Below are 22,061 nucleotides of genomic sequence, written 5' to 3'. Positions count from 1 at the left end.
TAACATAATTTCATTCTCTGTGGCTGAATAAAACTCCGTTTTGTGTGTGTGTGTGTGTGTGTGTGTGTGTGAGAGAGAGAGAGAGCGTGTGTGTGTGTGTGTGTATGATGATTTTATATGGTATATATAGAGAGAGAATCATTACTTTGAAGTACTCAGTTGACACAACCATTTTTAATTTCTATAATTAAGGAATCTAAGTATTGCACACATAAAGAACTGATTTTAGACATTTACAGGATCTATAAATTTTATATACCAAACTTGCTAAACTCAATGAAAATCCATGTTTCAATTCTCTAGAGTAAACAAAATATATTTTGTTCAAAGTCTGAATGACAGTCATTAACATTCATCTACATTAGAAGCTCAAAATTATTTTACTACCAAATAAATGATTACTTACTGAATTGAACAGTTAAAGGAAGCTGTGGGCCAATTAATTTAAAAGCATAAGAACCTTCAGGTTTGTTTGTCTTTTTTGGTGATTATGGTAGGTGTAGCCCCACGCTGGATGATTCAGGGAAGCAATACATTTGAACTTGGTTTGGAGACTTTCGGGGCATTAAGTTGGTATTTCACTGATCCTCATGTATACTTCTCAAACAATCTGGCCCTGAAGTTCAGTCCTGCAAATACATAACACAAGACTTCTCTGCACCAAATCAACTAGCTATGAACCACAGATAAAAGGATTGGAACCAGTTCGAGAGATTTTTCTGCTTGGTTTCCATGTGGTTTTGCGAACCTTTGCTTTTTGTGGAGAAGATGGAATCACTTTCAGTTCTTTTGAGCAAACTGAAGGTGACCTTAAAAACATTTTCAAAAACCTACAATTCCCCCTGATCTCTAGCTCTCCAGAACAGTTTCAGTGTTCTCAGAAAAAGAATGGGGACAACCCCAAATAAAAACTAAAACAAACCCACCCATTCCAACAGAGGAGCTGGAGAAGCCTCCAGGAGAGACGTGCATATCCTACGATAGCCTGGTTTTTTTGTTTTTTGTTTTTCCTTTTAATTAGTATAACGAAACAGCAAAGGCAGGCTACTCAAGAAAAGAGGTTGATTTGGACTCACAGTACTGGTCCAAATAAAGGGGCTACATCTGGTGATGATCTTCTTGCTGGCAGTCCCAACGCAGTGCAGGCATCTCGTGGCACGTGTGTGTTTGTGTGTCTTCTGGTCTTTCTCTCTCTTCTTATAAAGACTCAATCATGGAACTCACCCTAATGAATTTACCTAATCCTCACCCCCTTCCAAAGGCCCCACCTCTAAATCCCAGAATCAGTTTGAGTTTCCACCCACTTAACACCTTGGATTAAATTCCAAGACGTGAACCCTTGGAGGAACACACTCTAACCCTATGCAAACCATCGCATGTCCCAGTTTCCTGAACATTATCAATGCAAAGACTGTGGATGGAGGGGGACGAGGGGAAGGGTAATGTCATCTAAAATTTAAAAACGAGCAGTTCTGAAAGAAAGCCAGAAAACCTCCGTGACCCAAATGTTTATCTTCCTACTTGAAAAATCTCTCTTGAAAGCAAATCACACATGAAGTATCATCCCGCAAAATAATTTTTTTTCTCTGATTTAGGATTAGGAGCTGATAAAAAAAATGCTAGTTCAAACCACACAATAAGTATATATATGAAATAGAACCCAGGGCTTAGAGGCTTCTGCAATTTCTACACCCAGTAACTAGCTACACCATTATTTTCTTTTGTGAAATAAAATAAGATGTTGCTTACCAAGACAACCTGCCAATCTGTTCTGTCTGGCAGCCTTTAAGAAATTCAAGTAACTTCCGTGAACTTTTATTTCATTGGCAACCAGATTCAGTGTTGGGAAAAAAAAAAAAAAAAAAAAAAGACAAGAAAGCTCTTTTATGCCATCTACTGAAGTCCACTGGGATTACACATCGCAGTAAGAATGAACTTTTCTCCTTTTCATATATAGAATAGGGTCTGTGGGCCAATTGATAGAACTGTGCTCAAAGAGAATCATGTCCCTTCACTACAGTCAGCTCACTGCTGTTGACACCAACAAAGTGAAGGAGGCGATGTTAATAATCCATAGCTTTTTACAACTGAATTCAAAAAGCCTATTCCAGTGGTGTGCTGGGAGAGGCAGGGGTGTGGGTCTGGGTGTGTTTCAGCTGCTTTGCTCTTCTTCTAGCTTTTTGGTTGGTTTTGGAGGTAAGGGGGATGAAACCAGGGGCTCTCTACCACTGAGCTACATCTCCAGCCCTTTTTATATTAACTTTGAAACAGGGTCTTGCTAAATTGTTGAGGCTGCCTTCAAACTTGCAATCTTCCTGCCTCAGTCTCCCAAGCAGCTGGGATTACAGGCATGCACCACCACATCTAGCTTCCTCTGGCTTTTTGATCAATGCACTACTGTCGGAGTCCAGCTCCAACAGGGGGTCTCAGGAGAGGAACGGATGGTGAGGAGTCGGCGAAAGGTGGGGGTGGAGAAACAACACAGACACCAAAGTGAAGGTGCTGAATCCCAATCTTTGCTTGTGAAGTTAATCATATATACTTTCCATTTTGGCAGGCTCACAGTACTTTGTGGTTACAAAACAGAAATTGTTATTCAAAGAAACAAAGTATTACATAGCTACAATTAGAATAGAAGAATGTATCTTGGCTTATGCATAAGCAAGCATTTTTACTTTCAGTTCCCATTTGGCTTTGAGCTGTTTCTGCTTAGTTAGCTTTTAATAATAGTTAGAAATGTCCCAGACTACCGGCCTATACCGTGACTATTCTTTCTTGACTTACTGACTGGAACCGGTGCCATGATTACAGCAAGTGGTTAACTTGAAACGAGAGGCTACTAATTTTAATCAAACAAGAGCAAGAGCACAAACCATTGTGCACAGGAACAAGAACAAGTTGCCCAGTACTAAGCACTAATCTGTCTTCTTAACATTAATTCTTCTTCTCTAGATTTTAATTTAATTTCTCAAAACCTTCCTTGACAGGAATACAGGGAGTTTTTCATTAGACATTAACAATTTACGCTCCACAGCTGAATCATTGCATTTAGAGCAAACATATCTATTCTTTAGAAGTAGTTGCATTAATTGGGAAAGTCATGTTTTTTCCTTCATACTTAATGGTCATATGAGAAGTCGCAGCTATACTTATTAAAGGAATACAAAGACAAACCAGCCCATTCCCAGAAATATACTGTGCTCCTCCAGAGGATGGACGCCTTGCGCCATCCACCTCAGTAGGGCCTTGTCATTGCCTGAGTTAGGGGAGGGGCGCAGCACACTACCTCAGTGACTGACAGCAGAAAGAGCAAGGGTTAAGATTAAAGTATTACTACAATACATCCATAAAGAGGGAAGCTAATTTATGTGCTATAAAATGGATGATAATCATGTTTTTAAAAAATTTGTAGTTGTAGATGGACAGCATGCCTTTATTATATTTGTTTATTTTTTGTATGTGGTGCTGAGGTTTGAACCCAGGGCCTCACACGGGCTAGGCAAGCATTTACCACTGAGCCACAACCCCAGCCCAATCATATTTTTTTTTTGACCAATTGGTTTTTAGATCCAAATTGCTGCTGATTTTTTTCCATTGATATTTCCCAGCTTTTTGAAAAACATGATTTTTAAACACTGTGTCAAAAGCATACTAAGACTCTCTTTTTTTTAGATAAGGGCCAGGATACTTCCTTGGGGTTGTTGTGTCAGCGATCTCAAGCGAGGCATTCTGATGGTTCCATTCTTGTCTTTTAAACCAACAACAACAAAAATGGCAAAACCACACATGGGCAATAAAGCTGAGGGATGCCAACCATCTGCCTCTGCACCTGGCGTCCGGTCAAGGTCTGATGTGGGAGGACAGGACGCCTTCTTTATCTCCCTTCACAGCTTTCCCCTGGAATCAGCCTTTCTGCCACACAGAGAACCAGGTTCGAGTCCCTAAAGTAAGGACTGTGGGCTTTTTTTTGATTTATAATACAGTCTCTCTCCCTCTGCACCCCTCCTTATCTTAGAATTTAACAGGAAAAAATGGTTTACAAATTTATTTCAGAAACTAAAAGAACGAATCTCCCTCCTGCTCATGCACCATTTCTTCACTTAAATCTGTCACTGGAGACAAGGGCAGTGTTTGACTAAGAATTCCGGACCTGGCTCACCCTGACTCTGAACCCAGGGCTAGAGAGGAAGCAAGGGGGACGTCAGGTGAAACTCCTCAGCGCTCCCAGGTCTTGCCTCTCCCCTCAAGTCCTCCAGCGCTCGGGGCTGCCCACCCGTCTCCTTGTCCTCTCCTATCCTTGAGCAGACGCACACTGTGATCATGCATATCCGTGATCAGACAGCCACACCCCCAGGAAAGCTCTCATTCTCACAGAATATGGCTTCTTTTCTAAACTTTTTCATATTTCATTTAACCCAATATAACCAACATATCATTTAAACATGTGATCAATACAAAACATTACTCTAATGAGATTTTTTTTTTTTAATTCTAGGTCTTCAAAAGTCAGTGGGTATTCAACACATCTCAATTGAGATACCCGAATTTCATGTTCACCACGATCCCCTGTGACTAAAGGCTTCCATCTTGGACAGCACAGGTCTAGTGGAGGTATCACAGCGATGCACAAAGTCCAAGTCCAAGTCCAGTTAACAGCAGCCTGAAGAGCTCTTTTGAAATGAAGATTTCCTACTTATAGTCTAGGCAACCCCACACTTCTTTCCACAGCAATTTCTCTGACCACCTTTATCCCATACCCAGACATTTCTTATAGAATCCAGGGTAGTATAAACAGTCTGTCAATTAGATGTAAATTATAGTTAGTTTTTTTGAGCTTTATTGAAATATATTCACATACTATAAAAATTTACAAACTTATAGGTGTAAAAATGAATGGCTTTAGGTGTAATCACAGAGTTGTGCAACCACCCCCCACAATCAATTTAGAACATTCTCATCACCTTAGAAAACAGCATTACATCCCTTCGCCCTCACTCTCCACTCCCCCATATACCCCAGTCCTCGGAAACCACTCCTCTACTCCATAGATGGTACTAATCTCTATAGATTTGTATACAACATGTGCACTTCATGATCAACTTCTTTCATGTAGCATTGGGTTTTCATGGTTCATCCATGTTATAACATGCACCGCCATTTCACCTTCTTTATTACCAAATAATTTTCAGTTGTGTAGATATGCCATATTTTATTTACCCATTCCTCAGTTGATGGACACTATGGCTTTTGTGAGTAATACTGCTATAAACATTTATGTATAAGTTTTTTCATTGGCATATTTTCTCAGGCATATAACTAGGAGGGGAACTGATACATAAATCGGGGCTTCTACAGTTAGCCTTTTGAAGAATTGCCAGAACGTTTGAAAACAGCTGTGCCGTTTTACCTTCCCATCAGCAGTATGTAAGGGTTCCAATTTCTCCACAACCTTGCTGATATTTTCTTGTCTTCTCTCTTGTATTATAGCCATCCTATCAAATATGAAGTGGTATCTCATTGTGATTCTGACTTGCATTTCCCTGATCAATATGATGTTGAGCATCTTCTTTGATACTGGGGATCAAATCCAGGGATCACAACACCACACTGTATCCCGATCCTTGAGACAGGGTCTCACTGAGTTGCCTAGGCTAGACTTGAACTTGCAATTCTCCTGCCTTAGCCTCCCAAGTAGCTGGGACTACAAACTTGCAACACCATGTATGTACCTAAAATGATACAAAATGAAGGCACAGATGCCAAGCTTTATTCTGCTTTCAGTCATCCATTGGGCGTCTGCAGAACTAAGTAGAGTCAGTGCTTTTAACAAAAGCAGCTTCTCTAAGTCCCTATTACACTTTTGCCACGAAGGTGTGAATGGTTTCTTAATCAATAAGCACGTATCATAATTTGTGAGGTTCTTCTCACAGTGAGGTTAGTGTTCCCATCATGTGCAGAGCAGCAATAGCATGTTCCTTTCTTTCTGTTATTTAGTTTTCCACCATTATAGTGAAATGCCTGAGATAATTTACTTATAAAGACAAAAGGTTTACTTTGGCTCCCAGTTCTGGAGATTCCAGTCCAAGACCAGCAGACCCATTGCTTTGGACCTCTGGTGGTGTGCCAGATGGCAATGACAGTGAGTGTATAGTGGAACAAAATTGCCCACCTCATGAGCCAGAAAAGAGAGAAAGAGGAAGAGGCCGATTTTCCACAATCCACTTCAAACACACACTCCCAATGACCCACGGACCTCCCTCTAGGCCCCACCTTATAAAGACCCACAACACCTCCCAAATGTAACACCCTGAGGAATGAGTCCTCCACACATGACCTTTGGGGGACACTACCCCTATTCAAACATAGCACTTTTCTTTCCTCCCTACTTTCTCCACATAATTCCACAATTTCTATAACCCACCAGAGCCTAAAACTTCAAATCGTGTCCCATAAATCTCGGGGGAATGTGAATGGCATTGTTCAGACTTTTACATTTTAATGAATTTTCCCTTAACGACCTAACGCTTTCCAGCCAAATTTTTTGAAATTGACACTAGAATGTCAATACCTGAGTAAATCTCAGGTCAAGACAGGCCATTTCCAACCATGTGCCTGAGAGCAGGAGGAGGGTGGGGATTTGCTCTTTCAGTTTCACAAAATGTCAACAAGCAGTTTTATAGAGTCTTGGTCTGGATTTTTTACTATTAAGAAAAATTCCTAGAAAGAAATAACCAGATTAAAAAACATGGACATTTTTATGTTCTTGATGCATATCAACCAAAGTGCTTTCCATAAAGTATGTTCCAGTGCACCTGCTCTCCAGGAGCGTCAGAGCACGCATTATACACACCCACCCGGAAAGGAGCATTTTAGGCATCTGGCAATTTCATTGATGTACAGCATTATCTCATTATTGTTTAATTTTTTGTTCCACTATAAGTGTTATTGGACTTTTTTTTATATTTGTTGGCGATTCATATGTCTTTAATTCCTGTACATGTCATTTTACCTATTTTTCTATCGGAGTTATGTTTTTACATTGTCTTATGTTATTGACATTGACCTTTGGTCAAACATTTTGCAAACATACACTCCCTTGTTCACCTTTCCATTTCATGATCTTTTGAAGGAATAAATATATACATTTTTATGTAAGCAAGTCCACGTTTTATTTGCTATTACTAATGCCATTCAGCTGTGTGCTAGTAAACTTGTTCAAAAACCAGTCTGACTTGTAGCATTTGCTGATATTTGTGGTGTCACTATTCCCACCACAGCTGATTTCTTGCTACTAACTAATATGCTTACAAAACATCTGGAAAAAAAAATGTGCATTACTTTGGTTTGTATTTCCACACCTCTGTGGAAGAGATAAAGAGAATCAAGGGAAACATATAAGAGAAAAAAATGTGTAACATAAAATTTTTAAAAATAAAAGAATATAATAACAACCAAAATATCAAACATCCTAGTCCTTGCAATACTGATCCATGATAAATAACTTCCAAAAAATGCTATAAATGAGAAAAAAGAAACAAAAATGAATATGTATAAGTGTCAATGAGCTATTCAGGTCACAATTGAACAAAGAAAACAAGAAAAACAATTTAAAAAAAAAAAAGATTTCAGTGAAAGGTTTTGTTTCTGTTGTCTATTTCAGGCCTTCTCAGCAAGTGTTAGGTGGGGTTGCTGGAGTGTGAGAGGAAATCCCATAAGCAGAGGTCTAGAGGGCAGAGTTTAGGCCAGTTTAATGCCAGTTTGTCTGAAGACTTTAAATCAGTGCACTTTCAGGGCCCAGGAGTTGCTGGTCCACACCGGGAGACTGCACCCCAGGGATCGTCCCTGGTTCCTCTCATGCAGTGGAGGAGTCAATCCTTAGTCCCCTCCAGTACCCACAGACCCCATGATTTCTGGTCTCAGGTTCAGTCTCCAAATTCAATCACTCCTGCCCCAGCCCTTTCAAATTCCTGGCTGGGGGCATCTCTCCCAGCCGGTTCTGCAAGCTGCCGGGCTGGAGGAGAAGGTGGGGAACCCTGGTGGGTTTCCACGACCTGTATTCCCCTGTATAAACCCCTCTCTATGTTTGATTTTCTCCTGGTCACTTAGGCACTCTACGTCATGCGGTGTGAGTTTGCCAGGCCTATATTTCGGGCCAAGCTCAGGTTTGCCAGGAAACAGTTCCCCCAGCTGCCGGTCCCCTAGACACAGCTGCAGAATGGTTCCTTCCTCTCCTCCGTGGGCAGCTGGAAGAGCCGCAGCTTCTTTCCCACACGAGGTTACTGTGCTGCGCACCTTTCAGGTTAGTTGGGTGGTGTCTTTGATCTCTGATCTCTCCATACCCAGACATGCCTCAGGTCTCCTAAAAATGAAGATCCCTTTAATTCCTTTATCCTTTCATTTTGTTTGTAGGGGTGAGGGGGGACCACTGCAGCAGGCAGCAGCAGTATAGGTGGCAGTGGTACTGGGGATTTTTTCCTTATTTTATTATTTCCAACCTGCTGAGTCCCTGAACTGCTTTGAATTGACAGAACTAATTTCTAGTTATGTCCCTTTTTTTTTCCTTCCACCCACCTTGCTGAGAAGTTGCCTGTCTGCTTTCTTGGTTTAACACCACCATGTAGCCAGGAAAGTGACCTTCTCAAGTCCACGATCTTGAAAAACCCTATGTATGTTATTTTTTTTTTTCAGTGAATAATTTTACTGGATTGGATTTATTGTATGTTACTTTTTATCTGTTTTTCTCAATTCATAATATATCAAATACCTTTTAATGTCAGTAAGTATTCATCCACGCTTTGTTATTATTGGTTGGATGATATTTTTTTATTTATAATGTATATTATTTAATTTTTTAAGTTGTAGATAGACACAATATCTTTATTTAATTTTTTTTAATGTGATGCTGAGGATTGAACCCAGTACCTCACACAGGCTAGGCAAATACTCTACCACTGAGCCACAACCCCAGCCCCATAATATATTTTAAACATTTTATTATACAATGTATCTAACCAGTCTTCTATTGCTGAATATTTAAACTCTTTTCAATATTAGAAACAACACTACAATAAGCAGCAATGTTTCTCTGGGACATGTATAAACAATTATTTTCTTAGGATGTATTCTATGAAGTAGACTTTCTGAACCAAAAATATAAGCCATAGCATTAATCTCTACTTTTTCTCCTCTTGCTATGGGCAATATGTCCTTTATTGATTTTTTAACTCAAATTTACAATTTTTTTTCTAGATTGCTCATCTAACATGTAATTCAGTGAAGAGTTTTTGTTTCCCTTCTCCTGATTATGAAACAGAGTGTCAATTGGAACTTTTCCTATGGCTTGGGTTCAAAACTGAAAACAAGGAAGTGTTACATACCCACATTCTATGAAAACTGCCAAGAATTGGGATCAGGCACTTCTCCCAGGGCATTCTAAGAAACAGCTGACCTAGCGGGCCCCATCCTCACCATCATCCCGCCCTCAAATTCCCCAGTCCACCTCATAATGCCAGATTTGGGGAGGGGGCAGTAGCACTGGGATATTGGTGTTTATAAGGTAAGCCTGCCCCCTTTTACGCTGTCCACGGAGGAGCTGACATCTTCTCTTTTAAAGCCAAGTGGAGGGGGAGTGCCGGTAGAGTCACTCACAAGGCTGATCTAGGAGTCCAGGCATCTCTTTCTTCAGGATGATGCTTACGTTGATAAAGGATCCTCTGAGGTTGGTCACTTTCTAAAGCAGTTTTAGACAACATTACACTCTAGCCCCTGGAGTTCAGGAGAGTAAATTAGTAGACGGATGGTGTCTACTGGACAGTTCTTGTTACATAATCCTTGTCAAAAAGCAATAGTGACTATGATATCATATACCTCTACCTCAGCTTCCCTTGATCCACAGCTCTCAAAGAAGACACAGCAGTACTTCATTAGTTCCTGTAACTCCACATAAAACAGGATGGCGAGAACTCTGGAGAAGACAAGAACTGTGGGAATCAGAGCTAACTGGCCACCTTTGAATGACTATGGAATAGGGATAGCTATCCATCTGCTATTATTTGGATGCAGTTTGACCCTCAAATGTCTCATGTGTTGGAAGCTTGACTCCAAGGGTGACAATGTTGAGAAGTGGTGGGCGCTTTAAGAGGTGGGGCCTAATGCAAGTTGGTTAGGTAATTTAAAACATGCCCTTGGAAGAAACTGATAATAGTTCTTGTGGGAACCTGGTTAGTTGTTTTGAAAGGGTTGTTATAAACAGAAAGCCTAGCTCCTTCCTACTATCTCTCTGGCTTTCTGTTTCACCCTATGATTTCTCTTTCTCTCACATGGTCCCACCATGATGCCATCCACCATGATGTGATGTAGCCAGGCAGATCTTCACAAGAGCCAGCACCATGCTCTTTGGACTTCCAACCCCCCAAACTGTTAGATAGATAGACAATGTGTGTGTGTGTGTGTGTGTGTGTGTGTGTGTGTATACATACATACACACACACACCTTGTATATTTTGTTATATAACAAAAAAGTAGACTAATACACTATCAGAGACCTCTTGACTATACTTGCCCTATTATTTAAGAGGAAACAAAGTCCTGTCTCATTTAAGCCCCAGTATTTGGGATCTCCCTGATCTGCTGCTGCTGTTGCTGCTTTTATTTTATTTTATTTTATTGGTACCAGGGATTGAACCCAAGGGTAACTATCAACTGAGCCATATCCCCAGCCTTTTTTTACTTTTTATTTTGATACAGGGTCTTGCTGAGTTGCTTAGAGCCTTGCTCAGTTGCTAAGGCTGGCTTTGAACTTGCAAATTCTCCTTGCTCAGCCTCCTGAACTGCTGGTATTACAGAAGTGAGTCACCACACCCCAGCCCTGTTCTGCTTCTTAAACTTACCTTAATGAGCACAACTATAGAAGAGGATAAATCTGCTTTCTAACCCTCTATCCCTGGTCTCTACCTGGGGGCAGGCCCTAAATCAGGGGGAAGGAGAGGCAGGAAGTGTGTATCTCAGGAAAATCATGCTATCTTACTCCTTGCCGAGGTCGAGCTATGTCTAGGCTACTAGATTATGATATGGGAAAAGGGAATGAGCTTCAGATGGAGCTGGGATTAAAACTGTTCAAATAGATTGCAGAACTGATACCTCAAGATGACTGAGAGGTGTGAAAAATGCTCAAGATATTACCCAGGGGTGACAAGAGTTTCAGAATCCAATTGATGAAATGACTAAAGAAAAATAAAAACTACCTCATATTTAGATTTGACTATGTTGATAATCTGCATAAACTATAATGTAAAACCCTCAGAAAGTCCCTGTATTTAGAAATTCCCCTCAGGCTTCATTCACTGCCTATAGTTTAGTCTCATTCCTTTCTAAGGAAGTCAGTTTCTAGAATCTAGATCAAAATATTTCCTCTTTTTTAAAATATACGTGTGTGTGTGTGTGTGTGTTCGCTTTCTCTTTAAAATTCACACACTCTCCCCATTTACACCTGTGCCCTCTATCCACCCTTTCACTTTCTCTCACTTCCACTCTTTCTAGTCTCTTTGCTGCTCTCACTCTTCTTTGTACCTCTGACTCCCCAAGCAGCCCCTTTCAGATTCTTCCCTCTCCCTAAGAAAACTGTTTTCCCCTCCTACCACATTCAGCAGAGTCCCCAGGCCATCAGAGACGGCCACACCAACCCAGAGTAGTGGGTTGGATAGTGGTCCCCTCCCCCAGAAAGACTCATGTCCACCTGGAACATCAAAATATGACCTTATTGAAGATAGAGTCTTTGCAGATGTGACTAACCTCAGGATCAGGATGTGGTCACAAAGGCTTGAGGAGGCTCCTAAATCCAACTAGTGTATCCTTGTAAAAGATGGGAAAAGAGAAGGGACAGGGACTGCGGAGAAGACCTGGTGAAGATGGAGGCAAAGCCACACACCACCAAGGACTGCCAGCAACCACAGAAGCCAGGAGAGGCCTGGGATGATTTCTCCCACAGAAACTCCAGGAAGTACAAATCCTGCCAACACCTTGATTTCTGACTCCGGGCTTCTGAATGGTGAGAAGTCCATTTCCGTTGTCGTAAGCCACTGTGTAGTGGTCATTTTCATAATAGCCTGGGGGACTAACACACCAGGCCCACCCATGCTCTCTCTGCTCACGGTGCCCAGAGAGCTCCTTCCTCCTCCCCGGTATATGAAGACCCAGCTGCAAGCCTATGAACCAGAAAGATGGCCCTTGCTAGACACCAAGACTGCTGGCACCTTGATCTCAGGCCAGCCTCCAGAATCGTGAGCAATGACTTTCTTCTGTTTATAAGACATTCAGTCTATGGCACTTCACTACAGCCGTCCAAGCAGATGATTCCCTCATCAAAGCTCATCCTGGCCATGTCCCACTCTTCCTAACCTGTTACATGATTAAGGAATCTAATCTTTATTCTCATCACAGTGTTTAATAATTGTAAATATATTAAGGCAAACTTCACAAACTGGCACATCTGTTGGGGGCACCTGAAAGTATAGCCCAAACATGGATAGAGGGTCTTGGATACGGAGAATGACAAACCCCCAAGTAGTGTGGCCTAGGGACAGGGGATGAGGGAGAGGCAATACATGATGACATTGATCCTTTCCCAATACGTTCTTTCCTAGTGACAAGACAGGCCCCGGGAGAGGAGAAATCCATCAGGTCTGGATTGACAGCCTCTGGGAAGAGGCCAGAGCATTGATCCTCCCCAAGACAAATCCTTCCCCAGATCCTTTATCTGGTCCAGAAAAGACAAACCCCAGATACTGACTGCTGACCCTTGACACCACCATCTCGCCCAGTAAAACCGATCCCAAATTCCTGAGGCCCAACCTGACATGCTCATTAATTAAGTCACCTCTCAGTGTAACTATATAAGTATAATCTCCCCCTTTGTCCAGGGGCTCATTTTCCACCAGGAAAGCGGGTCCATCAGAGGCATCACTCTGTTCCCAATAAAAGCTGCGCTGAGCCATGAAGTTTGCGACCAGCCTGGTCCTTTTGTGCTACAGAAGAGACGTTCTACCTGTGTGGGATTTTTTTTTTATTGTTTGTTTGTTTGTTTTTCTTCATCTTTCTGAGTCCATTTTTTTAATCTCACTGAGAAAGGCTGGGGAGAAGAATTTTTTGTGGTTTTTAAATTTTATTTTTAATTAATAATTGCATATGTTTATGGGGTACAATGGGATGTGGCACACGTAGACCCTGTTGAATGAGTAAATCAAGTTAATCAACATACCATCCCTTCACATACTTATTGTTCCTTGGTGGTGAGAACATTTAAAATATATTAGACATGCTGAAATATACATTTATTAAAATTTTGATTGACAGGAAATGATGGTGTATATTTAAGAGGTGCAGTGTGATATTTCTACACAGGTGCACAGCATATGTACTGATCAAATCCGAGTAACTTTCACAACTGTCTCAACAGAAGGGCTTGCTCCACGCAGGCAGAAGGGGCTGCTGGGTGTGGGGGCTGCCCTGGGGAAAGGCTTGCTGGGTCTCTGCAGGAAGTGTTCCTTTCTCCCAACATCAGGTGACACCCGGGGTCCTCTCACCTAACAAGTGGCCAGTGGAGACAAGCATGGGGACACCCAAACAGAGACAAAGGTATCCAAGACCAAGGGCAGCTCTCCCAGCAGCCTGAGAGATCAGCCCGCCAGCAGGGCAGCTCAGCGTGGACTCCACCAGGGCCGCCCCTGCTGTGCTCCAGCACAGCCACCTCTGCATCAAGGGCTTCAAAGATGTTGTGGCCAGTCAGGGAGACGCCTCCATCCAAGTTTTGACTGTGTATCTACCATGGACGATGAACTGTCCACTCGACACCAGGGAGAAGCGGGGAACACATTGAGAAGGATCCCATTTAACTGCGGCTTGCATTTCAGTGGAGGAGAAACCGAATGAACAGGTAAACAAGTAAACAAGATAACTGCAGAATGATGTGCTGTGATGAAAACCAACAGGAGAAAGTGCCCCACAAGGACTAGGGGCGGGTTGTTTTAGAATGGGGGAGCAGCCCACACACACACACACCCCACACTGGAGGTGACATTGGGATGTGAAAGGTGAGGACAAACCAATCTGTTCAGGGAAACTAATCTCAGCAGGGGAAGCGGTGTGGCCAAGTGTAATGGTGACACAGTGGGGAACCAGTGTGATGCACTGGGGGACCAGCCAGAAGGCAACTGGGCTGGATTAGAAGTAAAGGGAACAGTGCAGAGAGGTGAGCAGGCGGATCATGATAGCAACCCAGGTCACTGGGAGGAGTTGGACTCTTGTTCCAACTGCAAAGGGAGGTCACTAGAAGGCTTTAAGCAGGGAATGGCCTAATATAATTTACATCTTAAAAAACCCACTCTAATGTGGGAGGCAAGAGTAAAATCGAGGAGGCCAGTGAAGAGGCTTTGCAGTAGCACAGGCTGATCCAGGTGCCTCACATTGATGGATGCTTTGCTCCAGGTTGCAGAGTGGAACTTGCACACTGTTGTCTCATAATAGGTCCACACAGGAAGGAAATCAGAGGAAGCTGTACCATTGCTCTGTGCTGCAGACGGCCGTATATGTTCTAAGAGGCTGTATCAGAGGAATCCAAAGTGGCTTCAACAGATGGAGGTTGACTTCTCTCTCACATAACAGAGCTGAGCAGTCCAGACCTGCGGCGAGGCTGTCTTGGGCAGCACAAAGGGGTAGAATGAAGAGCACATCTACATGTGACTTTCACCTCTAGGTTCTAGATGGCTTCTCCAATTCTACACTCATCTTTCCTTTGTCAGTGGAACTGACAGAGGAATCGACGCTCATCTTTCTTAGAGACATGGCATAGAGAGGCACACAGGTTCCAGTTCCATCCCAGTGCTAAGAGTTCAGTCACATGTCCACATGGAGCCACAAGGAATGCTGGGAAATGCAGTCTCCAGCTGGGTTGTCAAGGGTCCTAATAAAACTGGAGCCATTGAATAGTAAATGAGAGGATAATGGTTATTGGTGGTGACTAATAATCTCCATCACAATATTTTTAAATTTATCTGAATAACCATGTTATGGACTGTATTATGCCCCACACCAAATTCCTATGTCAAAGCCCTAACTCCCACTACCTTAAAATGTGACTGTATTTGGAGACATAATAAAGAGGTGATCAAGGTTAAATGAGATCATACAATGGGAACTTAATCCAATATGAATAGTGTCCTTGTAAGAAGAGGAAGGGACACCAGGGATGTGCACACAGAGAAGAGACCCTGTGAGGACACAGAAAGAAGGTGACTGTCTGTAAACCAGGAAGAGAAGCCTCACCAGAAACCAACCCTTCTGGCACAGAAATTTATTTTAGACTTCTAGTCTCTAGAACTGTCAGGAAATAAATTTCTGTTGTTTAAACCACCCAGTCTGCAGTATTCTGTTATGGCATCCCTGAAGAACAATACACACTCCTTCCCAGTAATGGCTACAGGAAAGGCAATCCCATTCCCACTCCTCTACCCTCATACCTAACCTCCCACAGTAACTTAGTTTAGGTGGGAGACATTAGAGATATCTCCAACACTAGAGAGGGAGAGAAAGTTTGGGCAGTTGGCCATTCCTGCTTTCAAACTTCCTCAGAGCTCAGCTCTATCCCTGCCTTTGGGTTCTGAGACATCTCTAGATTCTTGAAATTAAATACCCTTTTTCTCAAGTTGGTATCAGGTGTTGGCAACCAGAATTCAACAGAGAAAGTAGAATATTCATGGAGAAAGAAAATCTTTATCTAAAAAAGAAATAGATCCCTTATGATAAACCTTTCATATGTCTGAAATGTGTGTGTGTGTGTTCGTACATCACAAAAATGTAGATTTTAATTCTTTTTAAAAAGGTTACAATTAATATAGTTTAATGTCCACAAATTTTGTGGGAAACATATTATTAAACTTAAAAATATTTGATCATTTAAAATCTGTGCCGTGGATTTTTGTGGTGGTTTTTGTTAGTCGTTGTTTTTAGTCTAGGAAACAGTGCAACACAGGCTGTGGAAGAATTTGCCATTTGAGAGAGGGCCTATGAAGGAAAACAGTGTTCTCCAAAAGAGCAAGGAAGAGCTAATGTAGACAGAGAGGAGCACTGAAATTTCATTATGGCTTATTTCTTCACAGTGATTCATTCATTATGAAACTGGCTTATTGAATGAATGAAATACAGAAGGAAAGAACCTGTTTTTTTCTGTCTAGCCACTTCTTTACAACCAGGTTCTGTTGGATCTCCCTCCACAATACCTGATCTTGGGAAGATCCCATACATTCTAGTAATTCTCAAGTCTCATTTTTGTAATTGTACTTCTAATCAGGATTAAAGGGCTCAGACTAGTTCCAGTTAACAGAATCTCACACTCAAAAGCTCATTCGAAATTCAGCCTTATCCCTAGCTCAGGCCTTCCCTTCAGTGAAGGGAGGAAGGAATGTAACCAATTGTTTTACTTTTCCTTGGTATTCTCCGCCTTCTTATTTTCTGGATGTCCCTAGAGCTTTGCAAGGAAAGAGGGTATTATAAAAAGAGGCATGTCCCTGCCGTTAACTACAGGTTTAGGCAAATAGGCTATCACACTCCTACTTCCTGTTGTGTCAGAAACCAAAAGGTGGCCCTTTTATGGCATGCATCTGTGGGTTATTTGGAGTCCCAAATATAGAGTAGACTCCATATCACACAGTTCCTTAATGCAAATGGTACACAATCTGGCTGATCTCTCCCACAACTCCTGCAATGCACCTCTTCCCCCCAACCCCTTGGCCTCTGGGTGCCACAATATCTCTGCACAATAGGCTGCCTTGTTGGTTGAGGTCCTATTGTGACAACTCAAACCCAGCTACCATGGTCAGTCTGGCCCACAGGAAATGCCTTTGCCATGCTGATGATGGAAGGACAGGTTGCAGTCACTGTACTCCTTCTCTTGTCCTACCATTCTGTGCTGCCCAAGCCAACCTCTCTCCTTTTCTCCAGTACAAGCACTCATCTATTCACTCAACAAATACTTATGCAGCACCTATAAATAGCCAAGAATCACACCTCGCCTGCTGCATGGATCTCATACTCCTGTTCCTCTGCAAATCATCGGTCTGGGAGGAGAATGACAGACTACTTTCCTACTATTCTGGGAGCCCCTCTCACTTGCCTTTTGAAGGTATTCAAAGCAATCTCGCCATATTTTGGAGCCTCCACTTAATGACTCTCTAAATGACCCTTTTGAATCCAGGATTCTAGAGATGGCAACATGGACTGATAATTACTAGTCCTTTTCTGCTCTTTTAGGATGTCCAGCCTGGCTGTGTCTCTCTCTCTCTGTGAATATGGGAGCATTTATTGCCTTTCATCAGCTTTGGGCATTAGGCAAAAGTCGAAGACAACAACAAAAACAACAAAAAAAACCATTTTGATATCAAGTGACACATAAATTTGACTCTCAGTGTCTTTGGCAAGCAAGTATACCCAAGTCTTTCACCTCAGCAGCCTATAACTGAAGGCCATATTTCCTATTCTACACACATATTATAATGCCATGAGTTTCCAATGGTTAATTACATGTTTGTGTGTCAGAGTCAAAAAGTCAATAAACTATTACTCACATGTAGAAAAAATACTGTCTTATATTTCATAACTGGCCTAATATTTTTCCTAGGCCCAAAGCTTAGGATGATAAAACTCACCCAGAGTCCAATGAGGATTCAGAGGAGACTCCAAGGACCAGTGCACACAGTTCTGAGGCCATCTCTTTTCTTGCTGACATGAAGCCACAAAGTCTCCTTTCCCTCTTTCATTTGGGAAAGGAGAGTGGGGAAGAAAGATCCCTGAATGAGAATTTACTCAAAAAAGACTGTTTCAATGTGAAAACGGAGAGTAAACAGGAAGATACTAAGATTTCTCTAATTGGCAAAATGAGCATCACCTTTATCCCCACCCCAAACCTAATTCCCCAACTCAGTTGAAACAAGGTTTTCATTGTATCTTCCCCAAAGACATGGTGGATATGGAAGCAGCCCCAGATAGGAGCTAGCAATGATATTCATCAGAGTTCAAGATAATGGTGTTAATTGGGATTTCCTGACTTTAAGTTTTCACATCATTGTTTTCATTGACTAGTGTTAAGTTCATATTAAAAGCAGCTCTGATGTTAGCCCAAAAAAGTCCCTGTTTGCTCTTCTCCACGGGCCATTCCAAGTAAGTGCGCTGTGTCATGAGAGCCCTCAGCTTGTGATACTTGTTGGGAATGCTATTGGGTGGGATGGGTTCCAGTAAGATCAGGAGTAAGTTATCAGACCCTTCATGGAAGAGATTGTGGTGGGCAAAGTACAGCTCATAATGGCACCACTCACTCTGGACAAAGTTGGGGGACAAAACAAAGATGGACTTGTAGCTCTTCTCAATGCAATTTATGATATTTTCCACAATGCTCTTGCCAGGAACAAAGTTTCTTTCATGGAGACAGATCCGGATATCTTCTTTTTCTAGGCAGGGTACTAGTTCATTTTTTACCCAGGTAGAATCATGTTCACTGTATGAAATAAAAGCATGGAACTGAAGATTTCTTTGGAGTTCTTCCAAGGGGATGTTCCTAGTCCTGTGCCGAGTCTGGGCCCACTGACACACCATCCTGAGATACCAGGGCAGATCCAAGTAGAGGCAGAGGAAGGTCACAGAACCAGCTAACACCAGCACCACGACCCCAATGGTGGCAATCAGCAGACCTGTGTTACAGGATAATGGAGACACATGGAAGTCCTTTAGTGGGGTTCCCTTATAGCTTTCTGGGTAGTCACACTTATAAGCATCAGGCCAGCCCTCTACCACTTCACTTGGTAGTTGGCCTATATGTTGGATGAAGTCTCTGAGCTCACATGTGCATTGGAATGGGTTGCTCCCTGCTTGTATTGACTTCATCTTCTGGCAGCTCTGGAAGAAATCAGCTGATGGGTGGGAAATAGAATTATGGTCAATGATCAGTACAGAGAGGCTGCTGAAGGTACCACATCCAGGAAGGTCAGCTAAAGAATTGAATGCTATGTTGAGTTCCTGCAAAGCTTCCAGATGGGTGACATCTTTAGGGATGTTCATGATTCTATTATTGTGAAGATCAAGTACCTTGACCCTGGGAGGCAAACAGCTGAAAACTGAGTCAGTAAGTATATTTGAAGATAAATTTAATACCACTATACTTTCAATCCAAGTGCAATTTTCCTCAAGTGTATGAGATTCCAGAGAATTCAAGCTAACATCCAGGAATTCCAAGGACAGCATATTCTTTGTCATAAGAGATACTTTACAAAGGTTTTTTAATCCATTTTTTTGCAAGATAAGTGTCTCCAAATGCACTAAAGTGGAACAGTTTTGAAAAACACTATCTGTGAACACATTCTGGGTAAAGTTCAAAAATTTAAATGTGCTTGGTGCTTGAGGACAAAGCATATGAATAAAAGGTGTGTCTGATATGGTTAACATCATAATGTTCATCTCAGAAAACACTGTGTACAATGCTGTCTGTGAGAAGATAAAAACTTGGTTTTTAATATGTTCTATTTTTAATGCTTTCAGTGTTGTTTCAGAATAAGCAAAATCTTCTTCATTAATGCTTTCGACTATTGTTAAATTGTAAATATTGAGATATTCCACAGGTTTGGGCCAAAGGAACTGAAAAACTCTAACCAAGCATTTCCAAGTTGTTTCCATGTGATTGAGAGTCAAGTTCAGTAGGGTTGGACCTCTAGTGAGTTCCAATAAAAAGTTAATTAAGACTTGACAGTTCTCATCATTCAATTTAATATTTGTCAGCTGTAAGCACCCTAAAGTATTAACTGATATGTTCACTTGGACAGAAAATAAACTCTCTGGGTGGAAAACAAAATGAAGTGATTTTGTGTTCAGAATTTGAAGACTTTCTGCCTCATTTTCTTTCACGTAATAACCTCCTAAATCCAGAAGAATGTAATTTAGATGCAAGTGAGCAATTGGTAGCAGATCTAATGGCTGGAACTTTGCAGCACTTAATCCCAAGAAATTCAGTTGCGTCAAGTTGCCAAATTCTGTACAGATGGGCAGAGCATCAAAGTCATTGAATGAGAGATCTAAATGTTTGACACCCACCACAGGGTAGCAGGATATCTTTTGCAACTGATTGTGAGATAAATCCAAATATTCCAGGTAGCTGTTGAACTTGAAAACACTAAAATCAAGTCTCTGGATTCTATTATGGTAAAGTCGCAAAACTTTCAGCCCCAATAAGAAGCTGAAGTCAGAGATCTGAAGCTCAGATATGTAGTTTTGAGATATGTCTAAGACTTCAGTTCTTGGTGACAGGTCTTTCGGAACATGCGTCAGGCCTATTTTTGACATGTCTACTCTAAGTTCATTTTCACCAGAGACCTGGACTATGATTCCGACTATTAAGATCACGATACAAACAAAACAAAGGTTTGTGACAACAGGCTCTTTGTCTGGGGTCATGATGCAATGGTTCTCCTCGAGGGCTGCTCTTCTTCAGACCATTTTGAATTGAATCCAGTTTCTAGAAATTCAACATATAGTAAAATGAGTAAAGTTTGAATGATTGCTTTCAAACTTCCACTTACTAAAAGCTCAATGACTTCTTCATTCACAATCACAGTCATTTCTGTCCCCAGATTTTTACATGATTTTTTTTTCCCTGTTACACAGCTTGCTGGTGCCAGGGGGAACACAAGGAATCATGGCCATATGTTTTGACTTGTCCAGTGGCTCCCTAAGGATTCACTATGGGGTTGTCTTTGCTTCACATACCTCAGAAGTTTAAGAGTTGGAGAAACCTCCTGGGTGGTGTTTGTGGGAAAGATTTAAAGGTAAATATACTAGCTGCAGCCACATGGGGCAAGAAATAACAGATAAGCAAGCCATAGACCTACCACAAAGCCAGGAAGGGAAGAGGCTGGGAACAGAGCTACGCGAGAGAACAGAGGCTTTGGAAAGCTCCATGTATGCCAACAAATCTGCAAATCCACACCCTGCCCAGAGCTGGACACAGGCTCAGAGAAGAGCTGAGAAAAGTCTAACCTTTCACCTCTGCTGAATGTCTAGGCTCCACCTGAGCAGAAAGTGAAGACTAAGGCAGAAGGGCTCCAACATGGAGCCAGTCTGCAAAGATCCAGAGTATTTTGCTTGTTTATTTGTTTTTGGTTTTTTGGTGTTTGGTTTGGTTTTTTGCTCCAGGTATTTGAGGAAATCTCAAATCACTAGTTGACCACTGAGCTAACAGAAAATTCAGCGTTCACAGATGACAGTCATTCCAAATATTGTTTAGAAAAGTCACTGAATAAGTGAACAACTCTGACCCACAGCAGGCAGCAACAAGAAGCCCTGGGGAGGTGAGAATCTAATTTCTAGTTACCACATTAGAATATTTAAACTATAAAACTTCTAGAAGAAAAAATGTCTGACTTGAAAAAAAAAAAAAGTATTGTTTACTCCTGGGTTGGGGAAGTAATTAAAAGACTAATGTCAAAGTCAAAGAAATGACACACCCAACATCAAGTCTCACTCTAACACTACAGTAATCAAGACAGTGTGGCGCTCCCTCCCCTGCTTCCCTCTGCCACAGTCTTCCGTCATGATGTTCAGCCTCACCTTGAGTCCCCAGGAATGGAACCAGACTTCTGTGGACTAAGACCTCTAAAATCAGTCTTGATTAGCACCTGCACAGGACTCCTGGCCGCCCACCCACGCAGGAATCCCAGCTGCTGTTCCCACACAGGACACCTGGCCACAGCCCACATGCAGGAACTCCGGCCACTTCTCCCTTGTGGATCCCCGTCTACCAATGTGGGACTCCTCCGGTGACCTCCAACTTGGGGCACTGCAACCACTGCCACAGTCCCCTACGTGAGGTAGCCTGCACGTTGGAACACTGCACTGGGTCTGGTGACACCTGCCAGCCACAATACTGCATGCTGCGGAGCTGCAGCTCTGAACATGCCACTCAAAGCCACCACATGGTCCCATCCAACCCAGCAGCCCATGGCTGAAAGTAACTTCCTCCATCTTAGGAC

At 42.0% G+C, this 22,061-nt stretch overlaps 2 protein-coding genes across 3 annotated transcripts in view; both read right to left on the bottom strand.

Moving 5' to 3' along the window:
• The window catches only part of Tlr1 (toll like receptor 1), a 38,289-nt gene that overhangs the window by 7,044 nt on the left and 9,184 nt on the right, over positions 1–22,061 (bottom strand). The window contains exon 1 of one of the 2 annotated variants that reach the window (XM_077803101.1): positions 1,750–1,780. The exons of the other annotated variant lie outside the window; for it this stretch is intronic. The gene's annotated coding sequence lies outside the window, so the exon portion shown is untranslated. Of the gene's footprint in view, positions 1–1,749; positions 1,781–22,061 lie in introns of those variants that run through there. 2 annotated transcript variants of the gene reach the window in all.
• On the bottom strand, positions 13,232–20,510 carry Tlr6 (toll like receptor 6). Its single transcript, XM_026385778.2, has 2 exons — positions 17,697–20,510; positions 13,232–14,965 (listed from the first exon to the last, which is right to left on the bottom strand). Exon 1 carries the CDS (start codon positions 20,485–20,487, stop codon positions 18,097–18,099), a length of 2,391 nt encoding a protein of 796 aa, XP_026241563.2. The 5' UTR covers positions 20,488–20,510; the 3' UTR covers positions 13,232–14,965; positions 17,697–18,096.

The sequence above is a fragment of the Urocitellus parryii genome, chromosome 10 (assembly GCF_045843805.1).
Source record: "Urocitellus parryii isolate mUroPar1 chromosome 10, mUroPar1.hap1, whole genome shotgun sequence".
NCBI lineage: Eukaryota > Metazoa > Chordata > Mammalia > Rodentia > Sciuridae > Urocitellus > Urocitellus parryii.
Note: the sequence above shows the minus strand (reverse complement) of the source record. Positions and strands in the feature narration are given on the sequence as shown.

Excerpts from the sequence above, each read along its gene's own strand:
- Tlr6 (XM_026385778.2), bottom strand. The coding sequence starts at position 20,487 with ATGACCCCAGACAAAGAGCCTGTTGTCACAAACCTTTGTTTTGTTTGT.